We start from the raw sequence: 27,861 nt of genomic DNA, 5'->3' as shown, positions 1-27,861 counted from the left end.
AACTCTTTGAAGATGTCAACTGTCAATTTACAATGCGTCGCACGATTCGGTCCAAAAAAATACATTTAAAATAAGTATTCTTGGACGATTCGATTCGATTTCACGAACAAAAAATATGGAAAACAAGAAAAAAATATTCTGATCATTATTGGTGTATATAACAGTTACGAAATCCATCGTAAATACCGTGAAAAATGTTATAATGGCCACCTTTGAAAATAGATTGAGTCGAAGGAAAGGTAAATATTCCTTTTCTTCATAATTTCTCACAAATAAGAACTGTTTTCGCACACAAATTTATTAATTAGTAAACTCATTTTTATGAAAACGTTTTGTTTCAGTACTTATTGAAATCTTCATAACTATTAATCAATAATTTTCAGGAAAAACTGGTGGTGAATCGTATAGGTTAGACACTAAAAATAAAACACCCGAAGAAAATATCATCGATATAATTCAAGGACTGTATTTAAAAAAACATCATGATGCATCACCTACAACCAAGAGTATAACAAATGAATTTAGGTCAGGTCTCCGGACTGTTCAAAAAAATAGCTCTGAAAGTCTAAGAGTTTCTTATTTGACTGCATTAGTTCATTTATGCAAGGAATTTAGAAATAATTTGGGGTTTACAACGGATGAATTAATGTCATGGTATGTATTTTACTGTTTTCATTCATATGTTATTATGGGATATTATTTTAATGATATTAATGGTTTAGTTCATTATATTCATATTTTTTTGGTTTTTATGGCATTTAAATGCTTTATAAATATTTTTTTTTTTTTTTTTTTTTTTTTTTTTTTTGCCGTTTAATCTGCAATCAGTCGCAAGACTATAAGCAGATGTGGTGCCTGCGTGAGATTATGTAGACGACGAGACCAGCGTCTCGTCTGTCTTCTAGAAAACATCCTTCCTTTTCAGCCTTTTGGTCATGGGGGAAGGTTTTACAAGTTCATGGGCAAGGGGATTGGGGTGACGCGACAGGCGGTCGGCATATCTATTTTTAAATTTGTCAATTTCAGCTTGAACGGTCGGTACATTCAGATATTCATGGATCTCCACATTTCTGGTAAACCAGGGGGCGCTTGCGATGGTACGCAGTATGTGATTCTGGATACGTTGAATGCACATAATGTTACTTTTACTGGCAGTTCCCCACAATGGGACACCATAGGTCCAGATAGGTTTTAAAACGGTGTTGTAGATTAATAGCTTATTGTCCACAGACAGGACAGAGTTTCTTCCCATAAGCCACTGCAGGTTGCGAAACTTAAAATTTATTTCGTCTCGTTTCTTTTTGATGTGGGTGGCCCAGGTGAGTCTTCGGTCTAGGTTGAAGCCCAAGTATTTAACATGTTCGCTATCCGTCAGCACATCATCACCAAATTTGACTGGGGGGCAGTTGCCTCTCCTTAAGGTGAATGTAATGTGGTGTGACTTCTGAGCACTTGTACGGATGCGCCACTTCCTCATCCATTCACAGGTTACATCCAGTAAGCGTTGAAGCTTATCACTTGCTGCTATTGGGATATCATCTCTAGCAAGGTAGGCTACATCATCAGCATAAGTTGCAACAGTTACGTCACTAGCTACTGGTAGGTCCGCAGTAAATATTTTGTATAGAACAGGGCCGAGAACAGAGCCTTGTGGAACGCCGGCATGTATTTGGCGAAGTGAGGATCTATCATCCCTCTGTTTCACTCGAAAGAGTCTCCCTTCGAGGTAGGACTGGATGATAAGAAAAAGAGAATGAGGTAGATTATCTTTCACTTTGCACAGTAAGCCCTTGTGCCACACTCTGTCGAACGCTTGTTGGACATCCAGAAAAGCCGCCGAGCAGTATTGGTTCATTTCAAAGCAGCGTCGGATCTCTTGGTGAACCCGGTGCATCTGCTCTATGGTGGAGTGCTGCTTTCGAAATCCAAATTGATGTCTAGGAACAAGATCACAGTTGTCCATATGCTCCATCAAGCGTACTACGAATATCTTCTCCCATAGTTTCGAGAGAACCGGTGTCAGACTTATGGGACGGTACGAAGCAGCCTCATGGGGAGATTTTCCAGGTTTGTGGATCATGATGATTTCCGAGATTTTCCATATCTTCGGAAAATATGACAATCTGAGTATCGCATTGAATAGGGAAGCAAGAAATGTTATGCACTTGCGAGGTAAGTTTTTTAGATGTTTTGGAGTGATCAAATCAAAACCAGGAGCCTTGTTGGAATTCAGTCTTCTTATTTCGCGAGCGATTTCTTTTGGTGATGCGGGTTTAAGTGGTAAGCAGAGCTGAAGATCCTGACTGAGTATGTCAATCACATCAGGTTCGTCGTTACCATCATTCGGCTTGAAGACATTCTCTAGATGATTTGCAAATGCTTCTGCTTTTTCAGCGTCGGTTCGCGCCCATGAATTTGAGGACTTGATTGGATGCAGATGTTCTTGTGGCCTTTTGTTGGTTTTAATAGCTTTCCAGAGCGAAGCATCTCCTTTTCCTTGCGGTGACATTCTTTCTATAGTATTACGAAAGTTGGAGTTTGCAGAATCTAGTAAAAGCTGCTTTAATTGTTTTGCAGATTTATTAAAGGCAGTCTTATCGGTTGGATGGTGAGACTGCTGCCAGATACGTCGTAATCGCCTTTTCTCTAAGAGTTTTGTTTTGATGACTGTAGATTGGGATGCCGTCAATGCTTTATAAATATAAATTTATAAAGAATAGAAAAAATTCAATCACGAGGCGGGACTCGAACCCGCATCCTTCACGCCATTCCGGGGCAGATGCCTAACCAACTCAGCCACTCGTGACCCGCCTGAGTAATCGAATTTATTCTATTCTTTCAGTTTTATGTGTCTTAAGTTTTAGTTGGTTAGGCATCCGCCCCGGAATGGCGCGAAGGATGCGGGTTCGAGTCCCGCCTCGTGATCGAATTTTTTCTATTCTTTATAAATTTATAGTTCATTATATTTTTTTAATTTAAGTTCATAGCCAGCATTATTTATTTAATTTTTTGATTCTATAGTGATATTGTATTATGCAATATGTGTTTGAGCTATAAAATTTTAAATAATAATTAATTTATTAACATAGTAATGTAATCCACATTTTTTTATTGAATATATAACATATAACATGTTTTGTGCAATGTTTCTAACATATTTATTTATTCTATTAAAAAAATATTCCATTTTTCCAGTATTCGTGTGAGTCTTGTTGATGAATCTATGCTCATACGAGCAACAGCTTTACGAGTCCTGAGATATTTAATAAGATGTGAAAGTGATGTTGCTTCATTCAATGCACTCAAATTGCCATTCCTCGTAATCAGGTAAGAATTTATCAATTTAAAAATTAATTTTTTACCAACTTCAAAAAGAAGAAGGTTATCAAATCGGCCAGTATATATTTTTTTATGAAGTGGAAACCACGCATCTGTTCAGATTCTACAATTTGAAATAAAAAATTAAGCATATTTCTACTTGAACCAGATCAATGGATCTGATGTTGCGCAATGAAGAGGAACGTGCGCAAGCATTGAGGGTAGTTCGACGGGTGATCGCCGTAGTAGGGGGCACAGAGCAATCGATGCGACGGCATAGAGCTGCATACATCGAGCAAGGTTTATTGCGGTGTCTCGCGGCGGTCGCTCGAGCGGGCTGTGCGGGTGACGGCACGGGCGACCGGTTGTCTAGACCAGCTATTGCTACGTTGGCTGAAATATGTAAGTTGTTGAGCAGTTTTTTTATTAGACACTTAGTTACTTTGGTTTTGGTAACATGGACTTGTCAAGAATATATAGGCAAATCCGTTTACTATACTCATTTTCCTTTTTATATTGCCAGGTGTGTTGAATCCTGATTTATTTATATCCTGTGGAGGGGTAACAGCTGTAACTCGCCAATTAGCAGAATGTGCTACACCACGAATGGCGGAAGCACTTTGTGGAGTACTTTTGCACATCATTAATGATCCCCATTCAAGACATTCTGCAAGAGTGGACTTAACGTGCCTTAATTCTCCATATTGTGATTTCCACTTTCGACCTGCAGGCACGGATACAAGCAGGTATGTTTATGTTGTCCTTTTAAGCAATTTTTCTTCTTTTGTAATGAATATTTATTGCCCATGTAATGTTATTATCTTTTGACTAGAAATTACAGAAATACAAGTATAATACAAGTTCTCAAGTAACATTATTAATCTCATTTACATCGAGTGTAATGATCGGAGATATATAACGTAAAAAAAAAATCGGTTTTATTATGCAACTTTTAACTCAAGAATGGTTGAAGAGTATCTAGACATGCGGTAGCAAGCCGAGTTCAAGCGAAGAGAACTGGTGAGCAGCAGCCGTGTGTAATATTATACAAACCATTTGGAGCCACTTTTCGCCCCCATATAATTCGAAAATATTTAACTTAAACAAACCAAATTTGGAAAATATAAAAATAACCCCATGATAAACAAGAACCTTAAATTTCATAAATACAGATTAAACAGTAGCATAGATATTAATATCCAAAAATCACAATTTTTAAGAATGACTGACTTATAGATATATACAAAACCTAACCCAATTCCAGATGACCTAGAAAGTTCAAATTTTGTAATCAACTATGTAATAGTGTGTGTACAAAGGAAAAAATCTGAAAACAGTGTATTTAATTTTTTTCTATTACATTAATTTTGTAAGAAAGTAAAAATTAGCGCCTGTTGAATTCATATGAGCAAAATAGTAGATTGTTAGCCTAGGGTGGAAAGGAATCAATTCCTGAGGTAGAAAGGTCATTACTTGTTTGCTTTATGAAAATAATTCTATTATTCAAATTAAAAAAAGTCATATTTTGGAATAAACGTTATTCTGTAAGGGAAAATAAAACAATTGAGTTTTCAGTTTATCTAAGATTATAATACATCTGTGTAAATAAATTTCTGGACTGCCTACAGAACTTGGCACACATTTAGATCTCAATTCTTTTTTCGGCACTTAAGTCGACGACTGGTCTTGGCTCCCATTTTTACATTTATTTTTTTGGTGGGATTAATAATTTTTTAGTTGGATTTGTCTTTGCTTGGATAAAGATAAAAATTTCCCAAAAAACGTTTACTAAAAAATACTCAAGTGGAGATGATGTGAGCAGCACTAACTACTAAGTAATAAAAAGTAATGAATGAGAATGTGTACCATAGGGACGAGCGCGAGATGCGCTTCACGTGCAGCCGGCTGGCGCTGCTGTGCGTGCTGCGCAGCTGGCCGGGCCTGCTGCACTTCTGCCACCCGCGCGCGGCGGGCGGCCTGCGCGCGCTCGTCGCCTCGCTGCATCTGCCTCGTCTAGAGGTCCGAGTGAGTACCGTGCTTCGATATTCTATTGACTTTGAGTGGTCCATAAAGTGAGCAGCCTCACGAAGCAATATTTTATGAGTTCGTTGAGACACATGCCGACATAATATCTACTTTGCCCCAATTATTTTGAATAATTTGTTTTATAGAAAAACAGACGCAAGCCACGTAATGTTATTTTTAGTCATTGTTATCTCTATGAAAGATGCACAACGAAATTGAAGTCAATTATTTCATTGTATTTTAATTTTCTAGAAAGCTATTTTGGATCTCCTCTATGAACTTGTGGGACTGCGTCAACCAGAATGGACGGATGAGATTTCCGTAGCGTTGGATGCTGTCGATCCGTCCGATTTCCAGGTATGTAATATTCTACAAAATCAATTTTATTTTTTGAAAACTTACTTTTTAGTAATAAGCACTTCAACTATGTAATATTTTTAGGACTCTTGGCGACTTAATGAAGATTTTGTCGCAGCCGAAGGAATAGCTATTCTACCTCACCTAAGTGCTACTGGCCCTGATATAATTGAAATTCATCTTGCTCTATTACTTCAGTGTTTCCTAGAGGTAAGTTATATTACATTACTAGTAATAAAATGGAAATTGCAAATTATTAATACATTTCTATTTTCAGGCTGGCCTTCTTGATGGTTTAGCTGAAGTGATAGTCACAAGTGATACTTTTATATCAGTCAGAGCAACCGTATTGTTAGGGCAATTATTGCATTTAGTACACATATTGTTACCACCGCAAATTTGTAACATAACTCCCGCGTTGCCTGCACTCGTATCGCAAGCGTCTGCGGGGAAACCCCAGGCATTGGCTGCCGTAGCTGCTCTACAAAGATTGCATTCTATGTTAGAAGCAAGACCAGCTAGCAACAGCCTGTTCCTGGACCACATTATTCAGTATTGTAGCGGAGCTTACAAAATTAGATCGGAAGATGTTACGAAGAGTCGAAAAGAGAAAAGCAACGCAAGTATGGTTAAGCCTAAGAATCAAAGTATACTTCACAAAGACAGTTTCGAATTTTTGGACGAATCCGATACTGAGAGCGAACCGAAACAAAGACACAGTGTCGGATCACGAGCTGATGTAGCGACGAGGAATGTTAGTGCGTTAGTGAAAAGTAAAAGTGTTACCTCTCGAACTAATGCCGCAGTGAGTAAAGTGACAAAGTCGGCCAAGTTTTTCAATTTGTTTGAGTGGTATAGAGATAATTTAATTAAGTCGTCAATGGTTATGCAAAAGAAAGATGGTAATACGTGGAATTGGGAAATTATTCGCACTATTTTGAAGGTATGATTTAAAGCAGATTCTGTTTGAAAAAAGTTAATCATAAACATATTGATAGAAAAAACTAATTTTTACATAAAATTTCAGGAAACAGACACACCATTGCTAAATTTAAGTGACAGTTGTCACAAGGCATGGGCGAACAGAATTATAAATTATCTGAAGCCATCGTCAAATAAATACTCTCACACAGACTTATCTACTACATGCAATGGCCATTCTGCGACGAGAGCTGGGTGTCAGCTTATAAGACATCTATTGCAACATAATGACGTAAATGCTTTCTGATATTTTTACTTTTATGTTGTATTTGTGGAAATGTGGTAAATAAATATTATGCTTATTATTTTAGACGGATTCAAAAAAGTTTTTGGAAGATTTTTTCAATGATGTTAATCGTCAAATTGAAGCAATACAAACTGGCAAGAAAGCGCACGAGTGTCTTTTTAGTCCGCAACATATGTGTAATACGATGTGTCAAATGTATTTCTTGTTTATTGGACAACTTTGTCATTCAAATACGGGTCTGAGGCTTTTTAAGAAATCTAAACTCTATGAAAAGTAAGTATTGAGTTTATTTAATCACCTTGCACTTTTCAATTGCATTATTCATTCTAACGCTTGTTGCAGAGCTTGACCGACCATCAGTGCGTACGTCAGTCGCGCTTGTCATATGTATGGAAATTCATAAAACCGTTCATAGCTAGACCGACCATACGCACGCGTATTGTCATGCGCATTAGTGTTAGTCATACTATTGTTGATGCGTATCGTCAGGACTGACGGTACGCACTGACGATCGGTCAAGCTCTGAAACCAGCCTTAAACTTTTAGTTTGGATAAGTATAATTAGTGTAGAATTACCCGCGTACTTTTTTAATTATCACAGGAAAAACTTAGAACACATTTATCCAGTTGTTTTGTACTTTATAATATCGTATATTTTTTATTTATTTTAGCCTTTTAGAACTAGCCACAAAGACGCATCACAGCTGTTACGTCAAATTAGTCATATCCAGTCTGGACTACACTTTAGATGCGTGTCCTAGAGACATTCTCGCCAAAACCCTAACATGTAACAATCAGGCTTCAAGATTATACGCAACCCAGTTCCTAAATGTATTAATGCGTGCTTCGAGAAAGTCGCGAGAATTAGTTCGACGGAAGACAAAACTAAAAAAGAATTTACTAGAAGAACATTGGAAACTTTCGCGTGCAGATGAAGAGATTTCAGAAGGCGTGGATATGGACACATGGGTCCTGCAAATGTTAGTGGGACAGATAAGAGATGAGTCAAAAGTTGTTGTTAAGAATGCGTTGGCTATTTTGGAAGAAGCCTTCAGTGTTCCGGTGAGTCCTGGATCTGACTGTATGATCCAATATTTTTAAATGTTTTGTGAAGGTCTATTAATAATTTGTTATTATTCCTTTTAGCTGTTTAATAATGACATATTGCATGATTTTTTTCTGTTATAAACGATTATCAATTTTAATTTCTTTAACGAAGGAATGCTTTATAATATTTGACGAAATGTAACAGATATACCAAGAAAAAATGATGGGTTTACGCGATACATTGGGAGAAAGCTGTGGTTTTGGAAAGAACAGTGAACCCGCATCTGTGGAAACATCTGCTGCTGGAGACAGAGCGTATTTGCTGTGGTTGGCGTTGCAAATAGCTGCAACTAGATACCAACAACACGATGATGCAATCTCCTTTATTAATAAGCATTTGCAGTACTGGGATAAATCGTATAACTACAGGTAAATATAATTTGACACTTAGAGAAAAGTGAATGGCAATATATTTTTATTCAATGTTTTTTATTAAAAGTTAAACGATATTACTAAAAAGTTATTGTTTATAACACTTTTTAAAATTGATACAGATAGTTCCAGAATTTCATTTGTTAATAGACTCTACACACATTTGACACTGACACACACGCGAATGTGTGAATGCAATTTCGCGTTCAGGATGAGATTTTTTTTTAAATAGATCCATTAGTGTATGCGTAATCCCACCAAAAACATAAATATAAAAATTGGAGCCGAGTTCAATCGTTGACTTAATTAGCCGAAAAAAGAAATGAGATCTAAATGTGTGCAGAGTTCTGTAGACAATCTAGAAATTTATTTACAAAGATGTATTTAGTTCTTAGGTGAACTGAAAACTCAATTGTTTTATTTTTCCTTAGAGAACAACGTTTATTGACTTTTTTAATTTAAATAATATAATTATTTTCACAAAGCAAACAACTAATGACCTATTGAACCTTATAATTTGACTTGGCTAATTTTTAGAACCTCACAAAATATAAACAGTACCTATGTAAAACTAGCCTCATCAAATTATGGGGTTCAATAGGTCATTAGTTGTTTGCTTTGTGAAAATAATTATATAATTTAAACTAGCTTACCGCCCGCGGCTTCGCCCTCTTTGTCTAAAATTTAATAAATTATGTATATACTAAAAGCTTCCTCTTGAATCACTTTATCTATTAAAAAAAACCGCATCAATATCCGTTGCGTAGTTTTAAAGATTTAAGCATACAAAGGGACATAGGGATATAGAGATATAGGGACAGAGAAAGCGACTTTGTTTTATACTATGTAGTGATTAAAAAAATCATATTTTGGAACAAACGTTGTTCTCTAAGGTAAAATAAAACAATTGAGTTAAGATTGTATAGTCAAGTTTTCAAATTCAATTCAAATTCAAATTCGTTTATTCAATCAAACTTAACCTAATCTTAGAGCTAAATACATTAGGTGTTGTACATATTATGTTTAGTGATAGGTATGTATCAATCATCGGTTCGAGACTGGCATCTTTGCTAGGTTACCGAGAAGGTAACCTGTATTAAAGATGACAGTTCCTTCCCCATATAATGTATATAATATGAAAAAAAAAAAACATCTCAGGTGGTCATCACAATAATTAAGTCAACGAATTTGTTTTTTTAAATTAGGACATAGATAATATAAAAGAAATTAACTAATAGGTATCTTAAGTTACTTATGAACATGAAAGGAGTCGAGTGATTATGTGTGGGCTTGTATGCGGTAGGTACGTGCGGCTAGTGGAAGCAGAAGTGCACGCGCTGGTGCGGCGCGCGCGGGGCACGCGGCGCGGCGCGCGCCTGCCGCCGCACGCGCTGGCCGCGCTCGCCGCGCTGGCCGCCCCCGCTGCCGCCACTGCGCCGCCATTCGCACGGGCCTTGTTGTCAGCTGCATTGCCGCAACATTACAAGGTACTAGTGGTCCGCCCCGGCTTCGCCCGTGGTACATATTTCGCAATAAAACGTAGCCTATGCCCTTTATCGGGTATCAATGACCATACCAAATTTCATGCAAATTGGTTCAGTAGTGTAGGCCTGATTGAGTAACAGACATACAGTTACTTTCGCATTTATAATATTAGTATGGATTTACCTTGTACCAAGTATTTACTTGCATTGCAGGGTGTCCCCACTGTTGGTATACTAAGCTCAAAGGAGGTTGTAGTTTTGCAGACGCTGAGTACGTAAAAAATACTTATAAAATTCCAAACGCATTTTTTTTCAAACAGATGAATTCTTAAAACTCTATGTGTACACCTCTAACAAGCAACCCGCCCAGCTTTGAGCACCCGCACGTGAGCTATCCTTTAATATTGTTTTCATAGACAAAATGCTCACATTAGAGAAGCGTTATATGCCGGCTGCGCAAAAAATTTTTGTCATTATTTTATTGTTTTAAGTATTTTTTACGTGATCAGTGTATGCAAAACTACAAGTCCCTTCGCGCTTAGTATACCAATAGTGGGACACCCTGTATATGACGTATGATGTGTATGATGATGTATTATGCCATTCTCCTGTCCTATATTCTGTTATAACTAAATCATACATACTCTCAAAATATTTGCCGTTTTACCCTCTGTGTGTAAGTCTTATTACATTTACTTAAAAGTTTTTGTTTATATTTCATTTTTATAATTTTATACAATTTATTTTTAACTACATACCCTTACTTAATATAATATTGCCACTAAAATCTATTTAAGAAAGACTAGGTTCCACAGAGTAAAGTTGTAACTGTATGATGATATTTTTTGTCATTTTCATAATTGAATGGTCTTTCGAGTTGGTCGAATGTCTAAACCTATGAAACAAAGACTTATATTCGTTCAACAGATTTTACAACGGAAAATGTGTTCAAATGAACAAGAAGTGATGGATCTTAAAGCATCTCTATGGGCAGTCGGCAGTGCTGCTGTCACCCCACACGGCCTACAACTTGTCATGAATTTAAGCAATAATTTTCTGGAAGATTCTGTGCCCGTACATATTGTGAGACTAGCGAAATATTGCCCCGTTTATTCAGTGCGAGCGACGGCTTTCTATGTTCTTGGTCTTATCGGTAGCACATACGATGGCGCTAACTTGCTTGCAGAGTTAGGTAAGGACAAATAATTTTATAATAGTTCCTGCTCGACAAAATAATTAACAATAACTTTTCATCGTTTCATTCTAAATTATCGATTATTTTTATGGGATAAAATATATTAATCGCATTACAGGTTGGTTTTGCGTGCGACATACGAGACATGACCAGTTTCCAGTCATATCAGACGATAATTATGCAATCGGAACAGATCTCTCTGAAAAATCCCACTTTTACGTTACGTCGCCTGATCGAAGATTCAATGCATTTGACATTGATTTGAGCGAACATTCAGATCACACAGATCAAAGTACTGCGGAAAGTTTGCACTCAGAATCGGCTAGATTGAACAAGACGATTGGCGCTATTTGTATCGAAGAAAAAGATCAAGATGTCGTAGATCATAAAATTAGTTTCGATAGACGCGAACCAGACAAAAGAAAATCCCACACACTTCCTTCACAAGGCTGTTCTAGTTCTCACGAGAGATCGTTAACGGAATCAAGGACAGTTGATATTCTTCGAGATTGTTCCACATACGAACGAACTGGGCATAAAATGCATATGGAAAATAGACTGTTAGGACGAATGAACTCGCTCGATCAAGCTCACGAAGGGAGGGTGAGGAACACCAGCGAATCAAGCACGAGTGGTGTTAGTAGCTGCGATTCCTTCTTAGGGAAATACGCTATTCCGTAAGTAAAATGTTCGATTATAAACAATTTTTATTAGATTTTTCTTTTACATGTTCTTAACTTACTCTCCGTCATTTAATATTGTGTGTTATGTGTATGTTAAGTTTTTCATTCTAAATTGATATTTCTACCAATTTTTTATCTGTATTGTATCAGTTATGACATGTTAAATTTTTTTTTGTTTCAGAGATCGCGTGTTAACACTAAGCCCCATCCCCAGTTCTTCGAGTTTGTACGGAATGAAGAGCAGTGTCCCTCACCGGCCGCGTCTGGCCGAGACACAAAGACGCATATCGACTTCTAGTAAGATCTTTTTTACTCTTTATTTAATATAATTACATACTTATTCTTGAAAGTGTTATTAAATTATAAATTTTTAGGTTTTTTTTATAATATTTGCACAATATTTTTTTTATGTTTGACTTATATTTCTCGCTTGAGTCCGGGTATTTATGGAATGTATAATTTTCATCAGGTTTTACTGGGCCTGATGCGGCGAGTTCTCCTCCAACACAACTGGATATGTCTGGATACGCTACTATACAGTCGTTGAATAAACATAGACGGTAAGTTCAATTAAATAATATGTATATAGCTTAGTAGCTATATACATATTATATAGTTATAACTATTCTTTCAAAGTTATTCTATTATTACTATGCAATTTTTGCCTTTTTTCTCTGTATTTATGGTGTTTAATATATTAGAATGATTTACAGACCGCACGTATCAGAGGGCGCAGCCACGAGTTCAAGTGATATTGATGAACTCGTGTGGCTCTTACCGGACTTTAGTAGGCGAGGCAAACCCTACTCGTCGATGCGGGAGAAATCGAAAATTCATAGAGAACGAATGGCTAAACTCAGGTGAGATATAAGAAACCAGTTGCGTTTAAGACAGTTGAATAAAAAGGTTTTGTTTGTATTGCAGATTTTATATTAAGAATAGATATAAGATACTCTTTCATACAAAAAACAAATGTGATAGATACTGTTAGGATTACAGTTTACTCAGATACTACAGAGTATAGGAACGAGTTTTAACTAGTTTATAAATAAATGTAAATTTTGTCATCGTTTATAAGTGATTTAAATTTGACCATAATTAATTTAAATTATAAGTTACAAACGCCATTTAGTGAATGCCTCAAACGAGTGGCGCGAGTTCAGGCGGCAAAAGGGGTACAGATATTTCGCTTCACATGTTTATATTACATTATTTTGACGACCGGTCGCCTTGGTTGGTATTGGCTCTGCCTTTCAAGCCAGAGGGTTCGATTCCCACCCAGGGCGAATATTTGTGCGATGAACATAGGTGTTTGCTTGGGGTGTAAATTATCTATATTATATGTATTTAAAGTGGTAAATGTTAAAAATATGTAATGACGATTCGAAAGTGCCTCTAAATAAGTCTAATTGAATAAATAAATGTTTGGAGTTCCAGTTTAAGTATTTAAAATTATATATGTATGTTTATCAGCCATCTGGTTTCCATAACACAAGCGAAAGCTTAGTATGGGATCAGATCGAGCCGTGTGAAAATTGGTCTGTAATATTAGTGATTCCCCAGCGTGGTGGAGGACGACTGGCGGCCGCTGTGGCAGGCGGAGCGCGCGGGGCGGGGCGCGGCGGGGTGCGGGGGGGCCGCGCGCCCCGCCCCGCGCGCGCCCCGCGCACCGCACTCGCCCCCGCCCCACTACATGGGCATCTGCCTGCCGCTGCACCTCGCCGATGTCTTCCCCGAGTCAGTATTGTCACTGGTCACGTCAGTATATCGATGTTTACATGCTGCATTTATTTAGTCGTGTTAGGTGAATTTAGAAACTATGAAGAATGGACGCTGTACTCATGAAACCGATTTTTGTGAAAATTAAAACTGCAACATTACATTTCTAAAATTATTCTCATAGCTTGAAAAAAATTTGTTCCTTGAAAATTGATTCCTTTGAAAAAACAATCATGGCTTAGGTTAACACGAAATAGTTAAATACGTACTACGCACCTTGTCGTTGACTCATCCCGGTTTGCATACACGTTGCTTCACTTAAATATTGTGTAATGCATGTCTGAAAAAAGACACGGAGTTCAATTTAGCTCGAATTTTGCAACTTTTTTACTGCTAAATTAAGGAAGAATGAAGCAGAGCTTTTTGTCTATAATAATTGAAATTATCATTTTATTTCAGCGAGGACATAAAACCTGAAAATGTTAATGGTGACAAAATAGTTCCTAGTCGAACACGAGTGCCGTCATTCCTCGACTCAAGTATTGCGAGCACCGACAACAAGTCCCGTGCCACACCCGATAGTCAAAATATAACCAATAAAGGTATTTATTAAAATTTAGTGTATTTTTCCCATTTATAAACTGTTTTGATAAGTACAAAACGAAATGTTTTACTGGATTAATCAATTTTTATCTGTTAGTACATACTACGTTACCTTACCTTAATAAGTTATTTTATCTATATCTATTTTATTTATAATAACACGAACAATAAATACAACAGATATCACATCAACAACGGTCGCGCATCGACCGCTGCCCATAGCAATCACGAAATCGGCGCTCCACGACGGAATGGAAACGTCCAAAATTATAGAAGAGAAATCTACGGAAGAACTCGCAAAACCCAACATCACAGATGACAAGAATCACATTATTGCTAAGGATACAGAGACTGTGGAACCGGCGTTGGTTAAAGATGTTAGCTCTAGTACTGCGGTGGGCAGCACGCTGGTGGGCACGTTGAGCCGAGCGGAGAGTAAGCCGAGCAAATGGAGGCACGCTACGAGGGATTGCCTGGCCTGCGTTCGGACTAGGCCGCCGTCTTCTCATGAGCTACGCGAAGCGTTTTTTGCAGGTATATTTTTATATGTTTTAGAACTACGCATTAGAAAGTTTACATGTGATCGTTATTGGATTAAAAGCTATGGATATTTGTAAATTCAGTACACCACAACTTTTTTTATTTCGCTTGCTACATTTCAGTGACCTCTTAAATTATTAAATTTTATTAAGAATTTTTTGTTTTGAAAATGATGATATGGATATCATACATATCATAAGAATGAATACCTTAAAAACATTATGTCTTTAATTACTTATTTAATTTAAAATAACATAATATTATGTTTTATTTTATAAAGACATGGAAGGCGTGAGTGCGGCGGAAGACCGCAGCAGCCCCGCCCCGCCCGAGCCGACGCCCCAGGCTCAACTCTTACACAACGTGCTGTTTATGTCCAACCCCATACATTTAAAACAGGTTTGTAAAAATATTTTATACTACAAACTAAGTATTATCCTAAGAGCTAGCGCGCAAGAGCAACTTTTGTCTCCGCAACTATTTTGTCTCTCCCATCAACTCTATAGAAAGTTGCGTCGCTACGTGCGCGCACTTTCTTACTAGCCCATAGAGTTGATGGGAGAAGCAATATAGTTGCGGAGACAAAAGTTGCTCTTGCGCGCTAGCTCAAATACTAGTATAATTGAAATAAAAAGAGAACCATTAAAATTAGCATAAGTATGTATTGTGTCGTTGTTTTTCCAACTATTATGTTTGAATGTTTATAGATAATATTTTGTCAAAACGCCTTCTATACTTAAAAAAATGTTGTGTGGTTTTATGAAACCACGGTAAAAGTGAAACTGTTCGAACGGTTCCGAACACTGCTTCACTGCTACACAGACCAAAAAGTTTGAGACGATGTAATAAAAGTTTCACTTTAATAAAAAATAAATAAACACTTTCAGACGCGGTCCGCGCTGCTGTCCCTGAAGCAGCGGCACCCGGACGTGTTCCGCAGCGCGTGCGTGTACTCGGACGTGTGCGCTCTGCTCGCGCGCGACACCTACATGCTGTGCGCACGACGCTTCCTACAAGAACTCTTCCTCGACACCAACTTCGAGTTGTTCAACGCCGAACCCGCCAACATCCTCGCCAGACACACGCCCACGCTACCACCGAACATCGACACATAGCAACCTTTCACACATAGCGTGTTGTACCCGCATGCCTTATAGAATAATTGTATTTCCGTGTGCGGTCATTCGTTTCGGAGCCACCTTCCAGTGCTGCTCTACTCGATACGGTTTTAGTGTATACAATATTATGTTCCTTTCCGTGACAAATATATTTTAGACGATAGAAACGATGTATACTTATATAGAACGGTTTTTAATTTATGGTAGCGTAACGAACTCTTGTTGAATGGAAATCTAATGGATTTTCGAATGTAAACTGTCGTTTCGTGATGCGCATATTGTACGCGATGATCGTGGGTAATATTTAAATCGAAAACCGAAAAAAATCTTACATTACGAGGTGTTCATTTGAGTGTAATCATCCTTATGGTAAATATTTAATACTATGATATCGTTCTAAAATAATTCCTTTGGAAGATTAATTGTATTCTTAATATAATATCAAACTTACGCCTTATATGTAAATAATAAATATGTCATAGGAATAGAATCTTTAGATTAACAACCTATGTTATCCATTGAAAACTTGATAATTGGCTGTAAGCTTACATAATATGCTTAAAGTTTTATTTATTCTTTTGTTATTTAATGAATATGATCGTATTTCGGAATGGTGTATTAGCGTATGATTGTATGTGTGATTGATATTCTAATTTTGAGTAATTTTAAGTTAGTTGTCTATTAAGAATGACACTTTATTTCAACAACTTCAATTGCAAAATTACAATGCTAACCACAACTTTGGAATATATTATTGTAACTTGTCCTTTGGTCAGCATGTTTAACTGAAATTAGCATTCACTGTTCGTCCAAGATACACATAGCCACCACCGCCAAATTTGAATAATATCTCCAATACAGTATATGACAAGATTTCTAATATTAAATGTACATATGTTTCCCTATAGCTTATATTACCTAGTGATATACTTATCCCACCTTAACAATGTCTCCCATAATTAATTGATAAAACAAATTATATGACGCCATTGTGTTCAATTTTATAACTGTCAGCATTTAATTTTCTATAATCCTTTATTGGTTATCAACATCTGTTATTTCTTTATCTTTAAAGGATATTTAATTATAATTATAAGTATTAATCGTAACATAAAATATTCGGGTATCAATATGTTTGACAAATGATTTATTGTTGATGTTTCGAGATAAAAGCTAGATAGTTAGCTATGGCTGAGTAATCATTTGCTGATCCATTTACACTTTACAGTATACAATAATATCTTATCATGAATAATTACAAAATTACATAGCAGTATTTTCAAATAACCTAGCAAATTGTTATATTTCTCGAAATAAGGTGCATTTATTAAAATTATCTAGGTCCTTTCCTTGTGTTTATTTTGAAACAATTTGCTTAAAGGTTAGTCAGTAAAGAATGTTGGTCTGTGTAGATTAAAGACAAACATAGTTTTATATAACAAAACTATTAAAACATATTCCGAATTGAAATACGTAATAGTCTAAAAGTTTTTTTGCTGTTTTCATTATGAAAGTTTATATTTATAATGTATAAGTTGCAGTTCATTTGATATTAGTGCCATTGAGCCAGTTCCTTTTTAAATTTATAATAATATTAATTAAAGACTTTACCGACTCCATATTATATTAATATTATCATAGTGCAGTTACATCTCACCCATTACACAGTATAGTATAATATAATTTTATACAACCTAAGGACTGTTTTTCATTTTAGAACTAGTGGCCTACCCTAACTATACACTATAAATAGTGTTAGAAACAAATCCCCAACTCGCAACCCAAATAACTCGCAAAGCAATAGACGTAGAGAGATAAAAAAAGGCTCAGTGGTAGCTAATTTTTTAACCTTTTATTATGTTTCAAAATATTTTTAATAACTTTTAAGAGAACTGAAGATAATTAAAATTTAAAAAGTTAGTAGCATTTGACTGAAATGTAAATTTACTAATACACACTTATCATTTTATTCTCGTTTATATTGGACATGCATTAATGGATAATATCCAATGAACTTTTATTCTGGGGTTTTTTAAAAAAACAATATTAGAGTAATCAACTATTATTACATAAAAAATGAAGACAATAAAAAGTAATAAAAATCAGTCTTCTAGTTCAGGATACATACTATCAAGCTAATTTTCCGTTTGTAGCTTTATTTTGATGAGACACCGAATAATTTCGTGTACGAAAGTCTCGATTGTGGTAGCTAACAGAGATAACAAGGATAAAAAATTTTTTTCTAGTACGAATATGTTCTGGGAAAAAGCAGTGAATATTATTGTATTAAGTTATAACTTTGTGGATTACAGGAGAAAAATTACAAAAAAAAATTGTATAGATGTATTAAGGCTACGTAGGCTTCAAATATCGAATAACAATAAAACTATGGTAATAGCGATTATCATTTTATTCTCCGGGGACGGCGATTTTATTGTTGAAGGTAGACATATAAAATCATTTTCTAAGGAATAAAACCTTTCTAGGTTGAATTTAAAGTCTATGGAGAAGAACCGGCAAGAAACTTCATAGTATAGTCACAGGTGTTATATTTTTATCGGGGACTCCCCCTTATTGATCGGTCTGCTCTCTGCATGCAGAGAGCAGACAGATTTTGTACGCGGTACTTTTAATCCTTCTTTTGCGTTACTCGATATTATTTTAAGTGATCTGTTTTAGCGGACAAAAAATCCCTACCCCAAGTCTGCGCCACAAAGCAAGTAATAATTACTAATATCTCAACAACTATAGTCTAGACTCTAGAATCTTATCCATTACATAATGATCTAGATTCTAGATCATTATGTAATGGATAACACACGCAGGCGTTTCCCCTTTTGCCGAGGTATAATATTATTCGAATCGAAAAATCTTATGCTTTCATAAAACTGAGCAAGACAAATAATCGAGTCATGTTTATTCGATCATTGATATTTGATGCGTTATCCCCAACAGTCTATGATGGAAAGAAATACAAATTACGTCTTTATAGACTCAGCGATAGAGTTGAATTTAAATACGCAACTCGTCGCTCACAAAAGGTCGTAAAATTTTACGACTGTTTTAGTGACGTGATTTTACTTCATATCTATCGATGTTGATAAAAAAATATTTTTCTAAGTATAATTTGAAATGAGATGAGAAATAACCTGATTATATTAAACTTTTACACAACTGCACAAATGGCATTTTTTATTATTTCAATGTTTATTTTTTTGTTATTTCCAATTCTATGGTTCCGTATTCGTAATCTCTATAGTTTCGTTATTTCCGTTCGTCCGTCAGTCAATCCTCACTTTACCATCGAACCGGATATGGCTAGAAAGATGAAACTTTGCATGGACATTGGTATTTATTACGCCGTCTAAAGTTCTAAAATATTTTTTTTGTATTTTTCTGGGATACCTCCTACAATAAAAGTTAGTAATATTCGTGTACTTTTTATTTCATTTCGTTCAGACTGTGTCATTTACTTTTATTACTACTTTTGATAATGTTCATATGGACGTATTTATTTTATTGAAATGTGATGTGATGAATAAATACATACTTAATATTCAAATACAAATAAAATGGCTTTTTCCATATTATGAGTAACATGCTTGAAAAATCGCATATACCTATTGCTTAAAGCGTATAATATGAAGATACATGACATATAGTATTTTTATGAATATAATAATTATTTTATTTTTATTTCAACAAAATTATGATTTTTTAATATCGATACATCGATACAGTTTTTCATTGTTTACATCCCTTTAGAGCGATTGTATTATTACGTATATGTGCAGAGATGTTTATGTGTGATCCATGTTTTTGTGCAAAAACAGGCTAGTGTGTCGATTTCGTAATAGTGTGAATTTTGTAAAGATACAAAATATTATTTTTGTGAATTTGTGATTTTGTTTCATAGTATGAGTTACCCTCCAAAGTTTAGTTTAGAACGTTTGCCAGCGTGCTCCATCCAATATCCATTACATAGATAATACTGTATATATCCATTACTTGACTATAGTATATTCACATACGTATATTTTTTCACTACCTATTGGTGTACCTTTTAATTGGCGTAGCTTAGTATTTATTCATCTCAAAAATTGTATCACTAGCTGTAAGGTACCTTATTATAAATAAATAAATAAATAAATAAATAAATAGTAGGTAGTCTGCGCTGTGGTCTGATTTTAACTGAATTCCACAGATATATAAACATTACTTGAAGCAGATGTAACTTTTCCTACAAAACGCGTGGCCAATTACGCACACCAATACAAAATTCATAAACAGGGCCGAACTCAGTACCTGTGTCAGAAAAAATATAATCACCTTCGTGGCAGGTGGGTCATATCCACCTGATGGGAAGCGGTTACTGTAGCACTATGGACGCCTGCTGCCTGCAACACTTGTACATTGTCCTGTTGCGATCGCTTTGTTTTATCTATACATATAATAAATCTGTAGAAGGGTCAATTCTGTACATTGAAAATATTGAAAAAATAAATAGCAGGGGGTGTTACTGGATCGATACCAAACCCAAATATGTGATTAAAAAAATTTTTGTCTGTCTGTCTGTCTGTCTGTATGTGAAGGCATCACGTGAAAACTAGCGGTTCGATTTCGATGAAACTTGGTATAATTATACTTTATTATCCTGGGCGTAAAATAGGATACTTTTTATCCTGGAAAATCCTTGGGTGGAAGTAGAGTTTTTATCTGAGATACGTACCATATTTGGATTTCATTTTGGTACGTAGTAATTTTATAGCGTATTGTCTATGTCAAAATATTTTTTTTTATCACAGTAGGTATAGTCATAACTTTGCAGATTACTAAGGGCGGAGCGGAGAACATGATGTGCATCATCGCATGTTGCATCAATTACTTCCCAAAAATTCTCGTAGCGTACGGCTTCTACGATGTATGTACCAATGTGTAAATAAAAAATAAAAACCAGATTTTTAACAATTATTTATTTTGAAACAACACAACTTTTTTTAAATAATTTCTATTGGACAAATTAGTGTCTTTACATTTGTGTTTACATCTTAAATTAATATAAAATTTAACAATCACTTTGATAAGTAAATGAGAATGACTCAAATCATGAACAGGATCATTAGAATCGAACATTGTAGAAACATTATAATCACATACAAATTTCATTAAACTATTAAAATCATTATTTTTATTTATTTTAAAACATTTTTCACATATTTCAATCACTTTAATGAGGGCTTGAGAGGGATAAGTGAGTCCACCACGATCTTTTAATTTTATCAAAGATGAAAATAAATTTTCCTTTTCTCCCAATACAACCCATTGACATAACGAACAGTTAATTTTCTTAATCACCTTTCGCGCAATGAATCCCGCTATGTAAATGATGACTTCCTTTGTGTATTCGTCTAAAGGGGTGTTGATAACATCGTCTAAAAATAGGTCGATTAGATCCTCTTCAATATTATGGACCTGCATAATATTTTTTTCGAAAGTAGGAGTGGTGTCATTCACAGCATTGACGACATTTGTTGTAGATGACACCGAAAGAATGGGTATATCAAGGAGTTTTCCCTCCATATGGAGCTGTATTTGGGAGCGAGCTACATTTTTTTTGTATGCAGTGCGGAACTGCACAACGTTCGGGTTGTCATTGTAACCCCCTCTAGCCCTCATTTGACCAAAAAACATTTCAAGATGATCCTGGCTGATTTTATAAACAGGAAAATATCTTAAATTCCCTTTCAAAACTAAATCGTTAAACATATTTATCGCACTTTTTAATGAAATTATGAAGCCCATAAAACCAGTTTTACGACCAGATTCTACAACTAACTTTCCATCTAAAAATTTCAATTTAGATAAATATTCTTCACAAGTTTCAAGAAATGTACTACATATTTGAATATTAGCACCACAGAGAGCTTTTTTATAGCCAGGCACATATGTACATCTACTATTTAAAATATCAAAAGCGTCGTTGATCATAATTATAAATTTAATAGTTGCAGAGCATTCATAAAACATATCTAATTTCAAGTTATTTTTGCAAAAGAGAAGAGCGTCAGCTACAGACCTACTTAATAGCTGCGTGGCCAACCTAACTTTCATTTTTTGTTTGCTAAAATAAACATGCGCTTCTTTTAATTTATTGCCCAGATGTAAACCTTTTACTTGTTGGATTTCGTGAAGTAAAACAATATAATCAAATTTTATTTCACCCCCATCCTTGTCCACTATACATTTATATTCCCCCAAAGTATTTCTTACGAGTTTTACCATGTGGGAGGGATCATAAAATACATTAATCCTAATATTTTTATAAATAAAAAAGGGTTTCAGAGAAATCAATTTAAAATCACAACCTAGGCTAGCAGCCATACTGATATTACTAGCTGCGCCATCAAACGTTAGGCCACATACATGAATATCAATGTCATAAAGCGTTTCTATAGCAGTTTTAACAAATGTCGCACGTTGTTCTCCAGTCATTGCATTTATAAAAAAATACGCAATGGGTAATTTCCAACTTGCATTTATTGCAGTAACTAGAAAGACTAATGCTTGCGTTGCCAAAGGAAGGCTGTCGTCTGATATCTCTGTGCCTATATCCACATAGCCTTTATATTTGCTTAAGCTACTGTCATAAACCAACCCTTTTCTAATCGCCATTTCGTCTACACACAGATTTACATAAATTTGATGTTTGCTATTTTTTGACAATTTTTCAAGTGTATCAAATGACTCTTTGGTGAACCCGGGTTCAGCATTTATTTTCGTATACCACCTCGAAATGGTTTTTGGGTGAGGCAAAATAGTATTGAATGTACTTCGTACAAAATTATATGCCCTGGGAGAGTAAAAATTTAATTGGAGGGCAAATGACCGTAGTTCGGCTGAATACGATTTGTCTAAAGTACTACCACGGGATTTTTTTAAATACCTCACCAGAAAATCTTTATTATTTCCCGGTATATTGTTTAAAATATGTATATCTTCTTGATTTAATTTATCTTTCAGTTCAGCAATAATATTAGAAAACTTTGCCACTTTACGTTTCAAACGGATGCGTTGTTGACGCAATGCTTTGATCTGTTTGTTTTTTGTTAAAATCTTCTTCTTCAGTGATTCCACTACCTTTTCGACTGTTTGTGGTTTCAAGATATCAACATTTGAAGGTCCTGGCAAATTTTCTGTAACCTAAAAATTAATATATTTTTAAAAATCCTTGTGGCAAAAAAACAAAGAACACATTTCTATAAAATAGTGGTTTTGGTATAAATTTATAAAATGTATAAAGCATCTTAAAAAATAACAACAACTTAAACACAAGGAGTATTTCAGGATAATTTTAATATTCAGAATGCTTAATATAAATAAAATAATAAAATTCCTTACATTTTGAATCTCACGAAGCACTGGAAGCAAAGTTTTAACTCGTTTTATTGGAGGTGAACATAATTCTTCATCCTGTAAAAAAAAAAAAACTTACATACTGTGTAACTAATATCTTACACTAATTACAATTAAAAAATAAAGCAAGATAATCAAGAAACAGCTTATTAACACGGCAAATTCAGCATTCACATCTCAGCAGGGTTGCAATACAATGACACATTACTTCCTGTGTTAGTAGGAACCCATTCACTCTAGTTAATCTATTATTAAGATAGGTGGACCATGATTTGATGACCCTCTATTATATACTGCAGACTTTGTAAGCTTTAATTACTTAATTGTTGATCAAAATATGTACGTATGAATTGCAACAATGGCTACATAGACAGTTATAAATATGCTATATTGGTGCTAACTTATTGTACAATGTACATTGTACACCATAAATGACAAAACTTATAACTAACATGTATAGCGCATCCTGCACTTGTAATTGGAAAGCATGTTGGACAAAGTAAAGTGCTGGGTCTGGTACTGGTGGAAAATTGAGGTGGGTGAAGAAAATGTAATATAATAAGGAAGTAAGATAGTTATGAAAATTAATTAATTAATTAATTATATTATGCTTACCTCAGAAACTTGTTCAAATATAGTTGGCACTGCTCCAGGTCGTAGATTTGTACTAGATTTACTAGTATCTAAGTATTTATTTTCAAAGTGCTTCGAACATAACAAGCTATTGGGTTTCGGTTTCCACGTTTGACGTTTCATATTTACTATCCAAAGTTGTCGTAGAGCGATATCCTTAGGAAACCTAAAACAACGTGAAACTATGAGGGGTTACGTTATGAAAGTATGTGCCTATTGAACAAAGAAATGTATACGGCAAATATTAATACTTATCTGAATTCGGCCCTGTTCAATACTAACCTACTTTTGAAGTACAGAAGCTGTCATAACAAATATAAACAAATTTGTAAATTTGCAAGAAATTTAAACCCAGTTCATTGGAACAAGCCAATATTGGATGGAACAGATAATACGCATAGTAATTAGCGATTGTGCCTTGAAGACTTTCAAAAAAAGAGTTGATTTTGGTAGTATTAGCCCGACAGAAATACTGTTTATATTGAACCTTAGATAAATTACCTGTGAAATGATATTCCTTGTATTTTCTTATGACTGGAACTTTCACAATTACTTGCACAGCACTTAACCATATTGATATTGTTTCTTTTTAACGTTTTTATCAAATATTTTTAAATATTTTCAATAAAACACTCGACTTCAAGACTTTGGTTTTGTGTATGTCAAGATGGCGACAGATCGAAAAAATGCCACGCGCTTGACAACTGTCACTGTGTGTGTTAGTGTTGTTACAAGCGAAAAACAAGGATAGTGCATATGAGAACATTGAACGAGTAAAAGAGATAAAATATTAAGTTAACACATACAAAAAATATGTCTCGTCTGCTTATATTTGGATGTCTGTGCTGAATTCTGACTTCTGTCATCTGTGCTCACAAATAATTATAGCTTGATTATAGATCAATGAATAGGGAATGTGATTCCCTCAGAGCAATATAGGTTTATTGCTCTGAGGTGATTCCTTATATTTTCATTGTATAGATTATAGCCACGGAACTATATACATTTATAGCTGTTGTACTTGTCAAGTGTCAACTTTGACAATGACATCGTAGGTATTTCGAAATTAAATTTAACAATAAATTGGATTGAAATATAATACAAAGTACAAATCAAATAAACAGAAACTTGCTTGAAACGAAATATTTAAAGTACCTAACTAAGAATATTTTCCTTGCAATAATGAAAAACAAATAAACTTTTCTCACACACATAAACTATACGAAAGCTGTATTATATTCATCTTATTTGAGATTTAATATTATAATAAGATATAGAAATATTTTCTAACCCTTCTAACCTTTTCGAAACCGTTTAGAGTTTGTTTTAACTCTGCAGTTTTCGTTCTGTCCTTCACAAATTTTTTAATGGCAGATCAAGAACGATTGCAGCGAATAAAAGGTTATATTTTAAAAACATAATATTTTGAGTAAGAGTTGTTGTTACTGATGTGAATTATTTGTCTCATTTTAGCCGGTGCATTTTTAGCATCTGTTGCTGGAATATCAGCATTTGTGGGATTTGGAGCTACATTATCTGCAGCAAGAAAGTCCGATCCAAAATATTTCAACAAAGGTGCGTTGATTTGCAGTATTTAAACTCAATTCCATTGATATACACTTATTTTAAGTAAAGGTTTCAATTAATATAATTTTAAACATATTTGTAATAATTAAGGTATACAGGGTGGTGTAGAATTAGCTGATGCAGGAGCTATACTTGCTATGAGAGCTCTTGGTTGGGGCACACTTTATGCAATAGCTGGTACCTCCTGTTTGTGTTATGGAATATGGAAATTATCAGGTGCAAAAGATGTGAGTGGCAAGAATATTCTGTTAATTTTTATTTAATGATTATATTTTATACCATATCCAGAACATTGTTATCTAAACCTTCCTATTGAGATCCATTTTAGCGTACAATGTTTTTAATTTATTTATTGTGTAAATGTTTCACAGCTCAAGGATTTTCGAGTTAAAATGGGTAACTTGCTGCCTGTCTTACCAAAAAATAATCCACCACAGTCAAGAACTGAATTTAGTGGACTTAATGATTTATTAACATACTTATCAGAAGACTATGGGAAAAAGAAATAAAACACAAGCATGTATAAAATAATTTATATTACAAACTTAGAAGTAGATAATAAACTATTAATTACTTAAATCTTGTTTGATTAGTATTTCTTCTTTATATGCAGGACTTTCGTTACAGCTTGACTTGCATGTGTATATAGCTAATACACCCCAATCAATGCTATTGATCTCAATTCCAATGTTGATAAAATTAAGGAGCTGTGGCATAATCTGAAAACAATTAATTACTTATAACCAAATAATTATTAATGTTCTTTCAGTATGTTCTTCATGAATGCAAATTACCTGAAATTCAAATTGTCTTGGTTCATTACAGTATGGGCAATTGGGGATATCAATATTATCCGATTGCGCTGTTATCCATAAGGGAACACCACCTCTATCATAGCGCAAGACTTGATCTGGGTGCCGTGCTATTCTCTTGCTGAATTTGTTAAATACTTTATCTTCTGGCATTTTCCCAGTGTACTCTTCCAATTCACTCTCATTCAAGTCACTCATAGTGCCTGCCTTTTTTTCCTGTATCAACTGTCGTAATTTTTCCATTTCCTGATTTGTATCCACATTTTTAACTTCTTCCTGAAGAAAATAGAAAAGTAAGCAAACTCATTTTAACATCAATACTCAAATTTTTATTCATTTTTTATTATTCTCTTGGTCATTTCATAATGAGTTAATATAGGTTTATCCAATCCATCTATTCTGCTTTCCCTGTTTATATTTTAAGTTTAATTATTACATACCTGATCTTCTTCATCCACAATTAGCTCCCATTCTTTAAAAAGAAATGATTTTGCAGCTTCTGTAACTATGAAGTTGCAATCATTCATCTAGAAATAAATATAATATAAGTACTGTTAACATTTTTTTAGATTTTTTCATTTTGTAATGTTAGTGTAAGTCATTATAAATAAATAAAAAATAATAATAATTATTAATTACCTCATTTGAGTTGGAACACAATTCCTTGTGACCTTTTTGCCAGTGTATTATTTGATGCTTTCTACTGCAGTAGAATTCTTTCTTACATTTTGAGCAATGGGAAGGTGCCTTGACACCACAAACGTTACATAATTTTGGCCATTTATCCATAGCAAATTTCTAAAAAAGAAAATTAATATTCAAATATTTTTTTATACAAATATATGTTGCACTGTAGATAACATTTACACATTGTATCTAACCTCATTTTTGTTTTCCTCATAGGGTTCAAAGGAATAGAAATCATTTTTCCGTGGTAACTGACTACGGAACACCTTAAAGTTATTTGATGAATTTGGGCGGCAACATCCTCCATTTTTACACACAAAAATGAAAATAGTTCTGTGAAAAGCGTCATCTCTTTCCTCATATGGTGCATAAACCTGCACAAATAAATTAAATGTAAGAGATAACATATAACAGTTATATTTCCATAAATTTGTGAACTTTTACCTACTTGACATAAAAATATCATAACTTCATTACATTGTTTACAGGTTAGTTCAGATGGAGCAGGAGTGTTTTTTAATTCTAGCCATGCTGGTTTGCCTCCAACTTTACTTGGGAAAAACCTTGGGTGTAAAAGCCAAGCTTCCTTCTCTTCTAAAAAACCTATATCCACAACTTTCTCAGTCATAATGCGGTACCCACGGAAACTGAAAAGGCACTATTGATTTACGAATAACGAAGCCCTCAAAAACAAATGTGCACTTCCTACGAACGAAGAAGAAGTTTAATAAATATTTTTAAGTTAAATTGATTAAACTCAAGCGTTTAGTAATATTTGGACGAGTGTTGGACATGCAAAATGCTTGCAAAATGCAAATAAAATAAAATTTCACAATTCACAATTCACATGTGAATGTGACATCTGTCATCTGAGTGAGAAGCATTATGCTGTCAGATGTCGGTGACGTGATAGATTGACAGATTAGGATTTTCTTCTGTGTTCTCAAGTAGCATTAACTTTGTTTAAAAGCTAGTGGGCA

The 27,861-nt window shown here is 34.6% G+C and overlaps 3 protein-coding genes across 5 annotated transcripts; 2 read left to right on the top strand and 1 right to left on the bottom strand.

Moving 5' to 3' along the window:
* Window positions 1–31: 31 nt before the first annotated feature.
* Window positions 32–17,447, top strand: LOC123692927 (rapamycin-insensitive companion of mTOR). 2 transcript variants are annotated; one of them, XM_045637801.1, is made up of 24 exons: window positions 32–239; window positions 384–654; window positions 3,196–3,327; window positions 3,488–3,720; window positions 3,842–4,064; window positions 5,190–5,343; window positions 5,596–5,700; window positions 5,785–5,910; window positions 5,978–6,643; window positions 6,728–6,913; window positions 6,993–7,201; window positions 7,600–7,990; window positions 8,181–8,404; window positions 9,711–9,894; window positions 10,819–11,083; window positions 11,205–11,763; window positions 11,951–12,066; window positions 12,239–12,329; window positions 12,483–12,629; window positions 13,333–13,506; window positions 13,948–14,090; window positions 14,272–14,625; window positions 14,912–15,030; window positions 15,519–17,447. In XM_045637801.1, exons 1-24 carry the CDS (start codon window positions 203–205, stop codon window positions 15,744–15,746), a joined length of 5,337 nt encoding a protein of 1,778 aa, XP_045493757.1. In that variant the 5' UTR covers window positions 32–202; the 3' UTR covers window positions 15,747–17,447. The 2 variants fall into 2 exon arrangements, with proteins under 2 accessions (XP_045493757.1, XP_045493756.1); XM_045637800.1 differs by having other exon boundaries at window positions 13,333–13,527.
* A 7,412-nt stretch (window positions 17,448–24,859) lies between these two features.
* Window positions 24,860–25,961, top strand: LOC123692926 (transmembrane protein 242). The gene is made up of 4 exons (XM_045637799.1): window positions 24,860–25,196; window positions 25,269–25,370; window positions 25,473–25,609; window positions 25,754–25,961. The coding sequence occupies exons 1-4, from the start codon at window positions 25,163–25,165 to the stop codon at window positions 25,889–25,891; spliced, it is 411 nt and encodes a 136-aa protein (XP_045493755.1). The 5' UTR covers window positions 24,860–25,162; the 3' UTR covers window positions 25,892–25,961.
* LOC123692925 (programmed cell death protein 2) lies at window positions 25,902–27,753 on the bottom strand. Of its 2 annotated transcripts, none has more exons than XM_045637796.1 (6): window positions 27,330–27,753; window positions 27,076–27,255; window positions 26,834–26,992; window positions 26,635–26,721; window positions 26,177–26,470; window positions 25,902–26,101 (listed from the first exon to the last, which is right to left on the bottom strand). In XM_045637796.1, exons 1-6 carry the CDS (start codon window positions 27,507–27,509, stop codon window positions 25,949–25,951), a joined length of 1,053 nt encoding a protein of 350 aa, XP_045493752.1. In that variant the 5' UTR covers window positions 27,510–27,753; the 3' UTR covers window positions 25,902–25,948. The 2 variants fall into 2 exon arrangements, with proteins under 2 accessions (XP_045493752.1, XP_045493753.1); XM_045637797.1 differs by having other exon boundaries at window positions 26,008–26,118.
* Between the last annotated feature and the right edge of the window lie 108 nt (window positions 27,754–27,861).

This window comes from Colias croceus, chromosome 6, assembly GCF_905220415.1.
Source record: "Colias croceus chromosome 6, ilColCroc2.1".
Lineage (NCBI taxonomy): Eukaryota > Metazoa > Arthropoda > Insecta > Lepidoptera > Pieridae > Colias > Colias croceus.
This window is presented reverse-complemented; position numbering and strand designations above follow the sequence as displayed.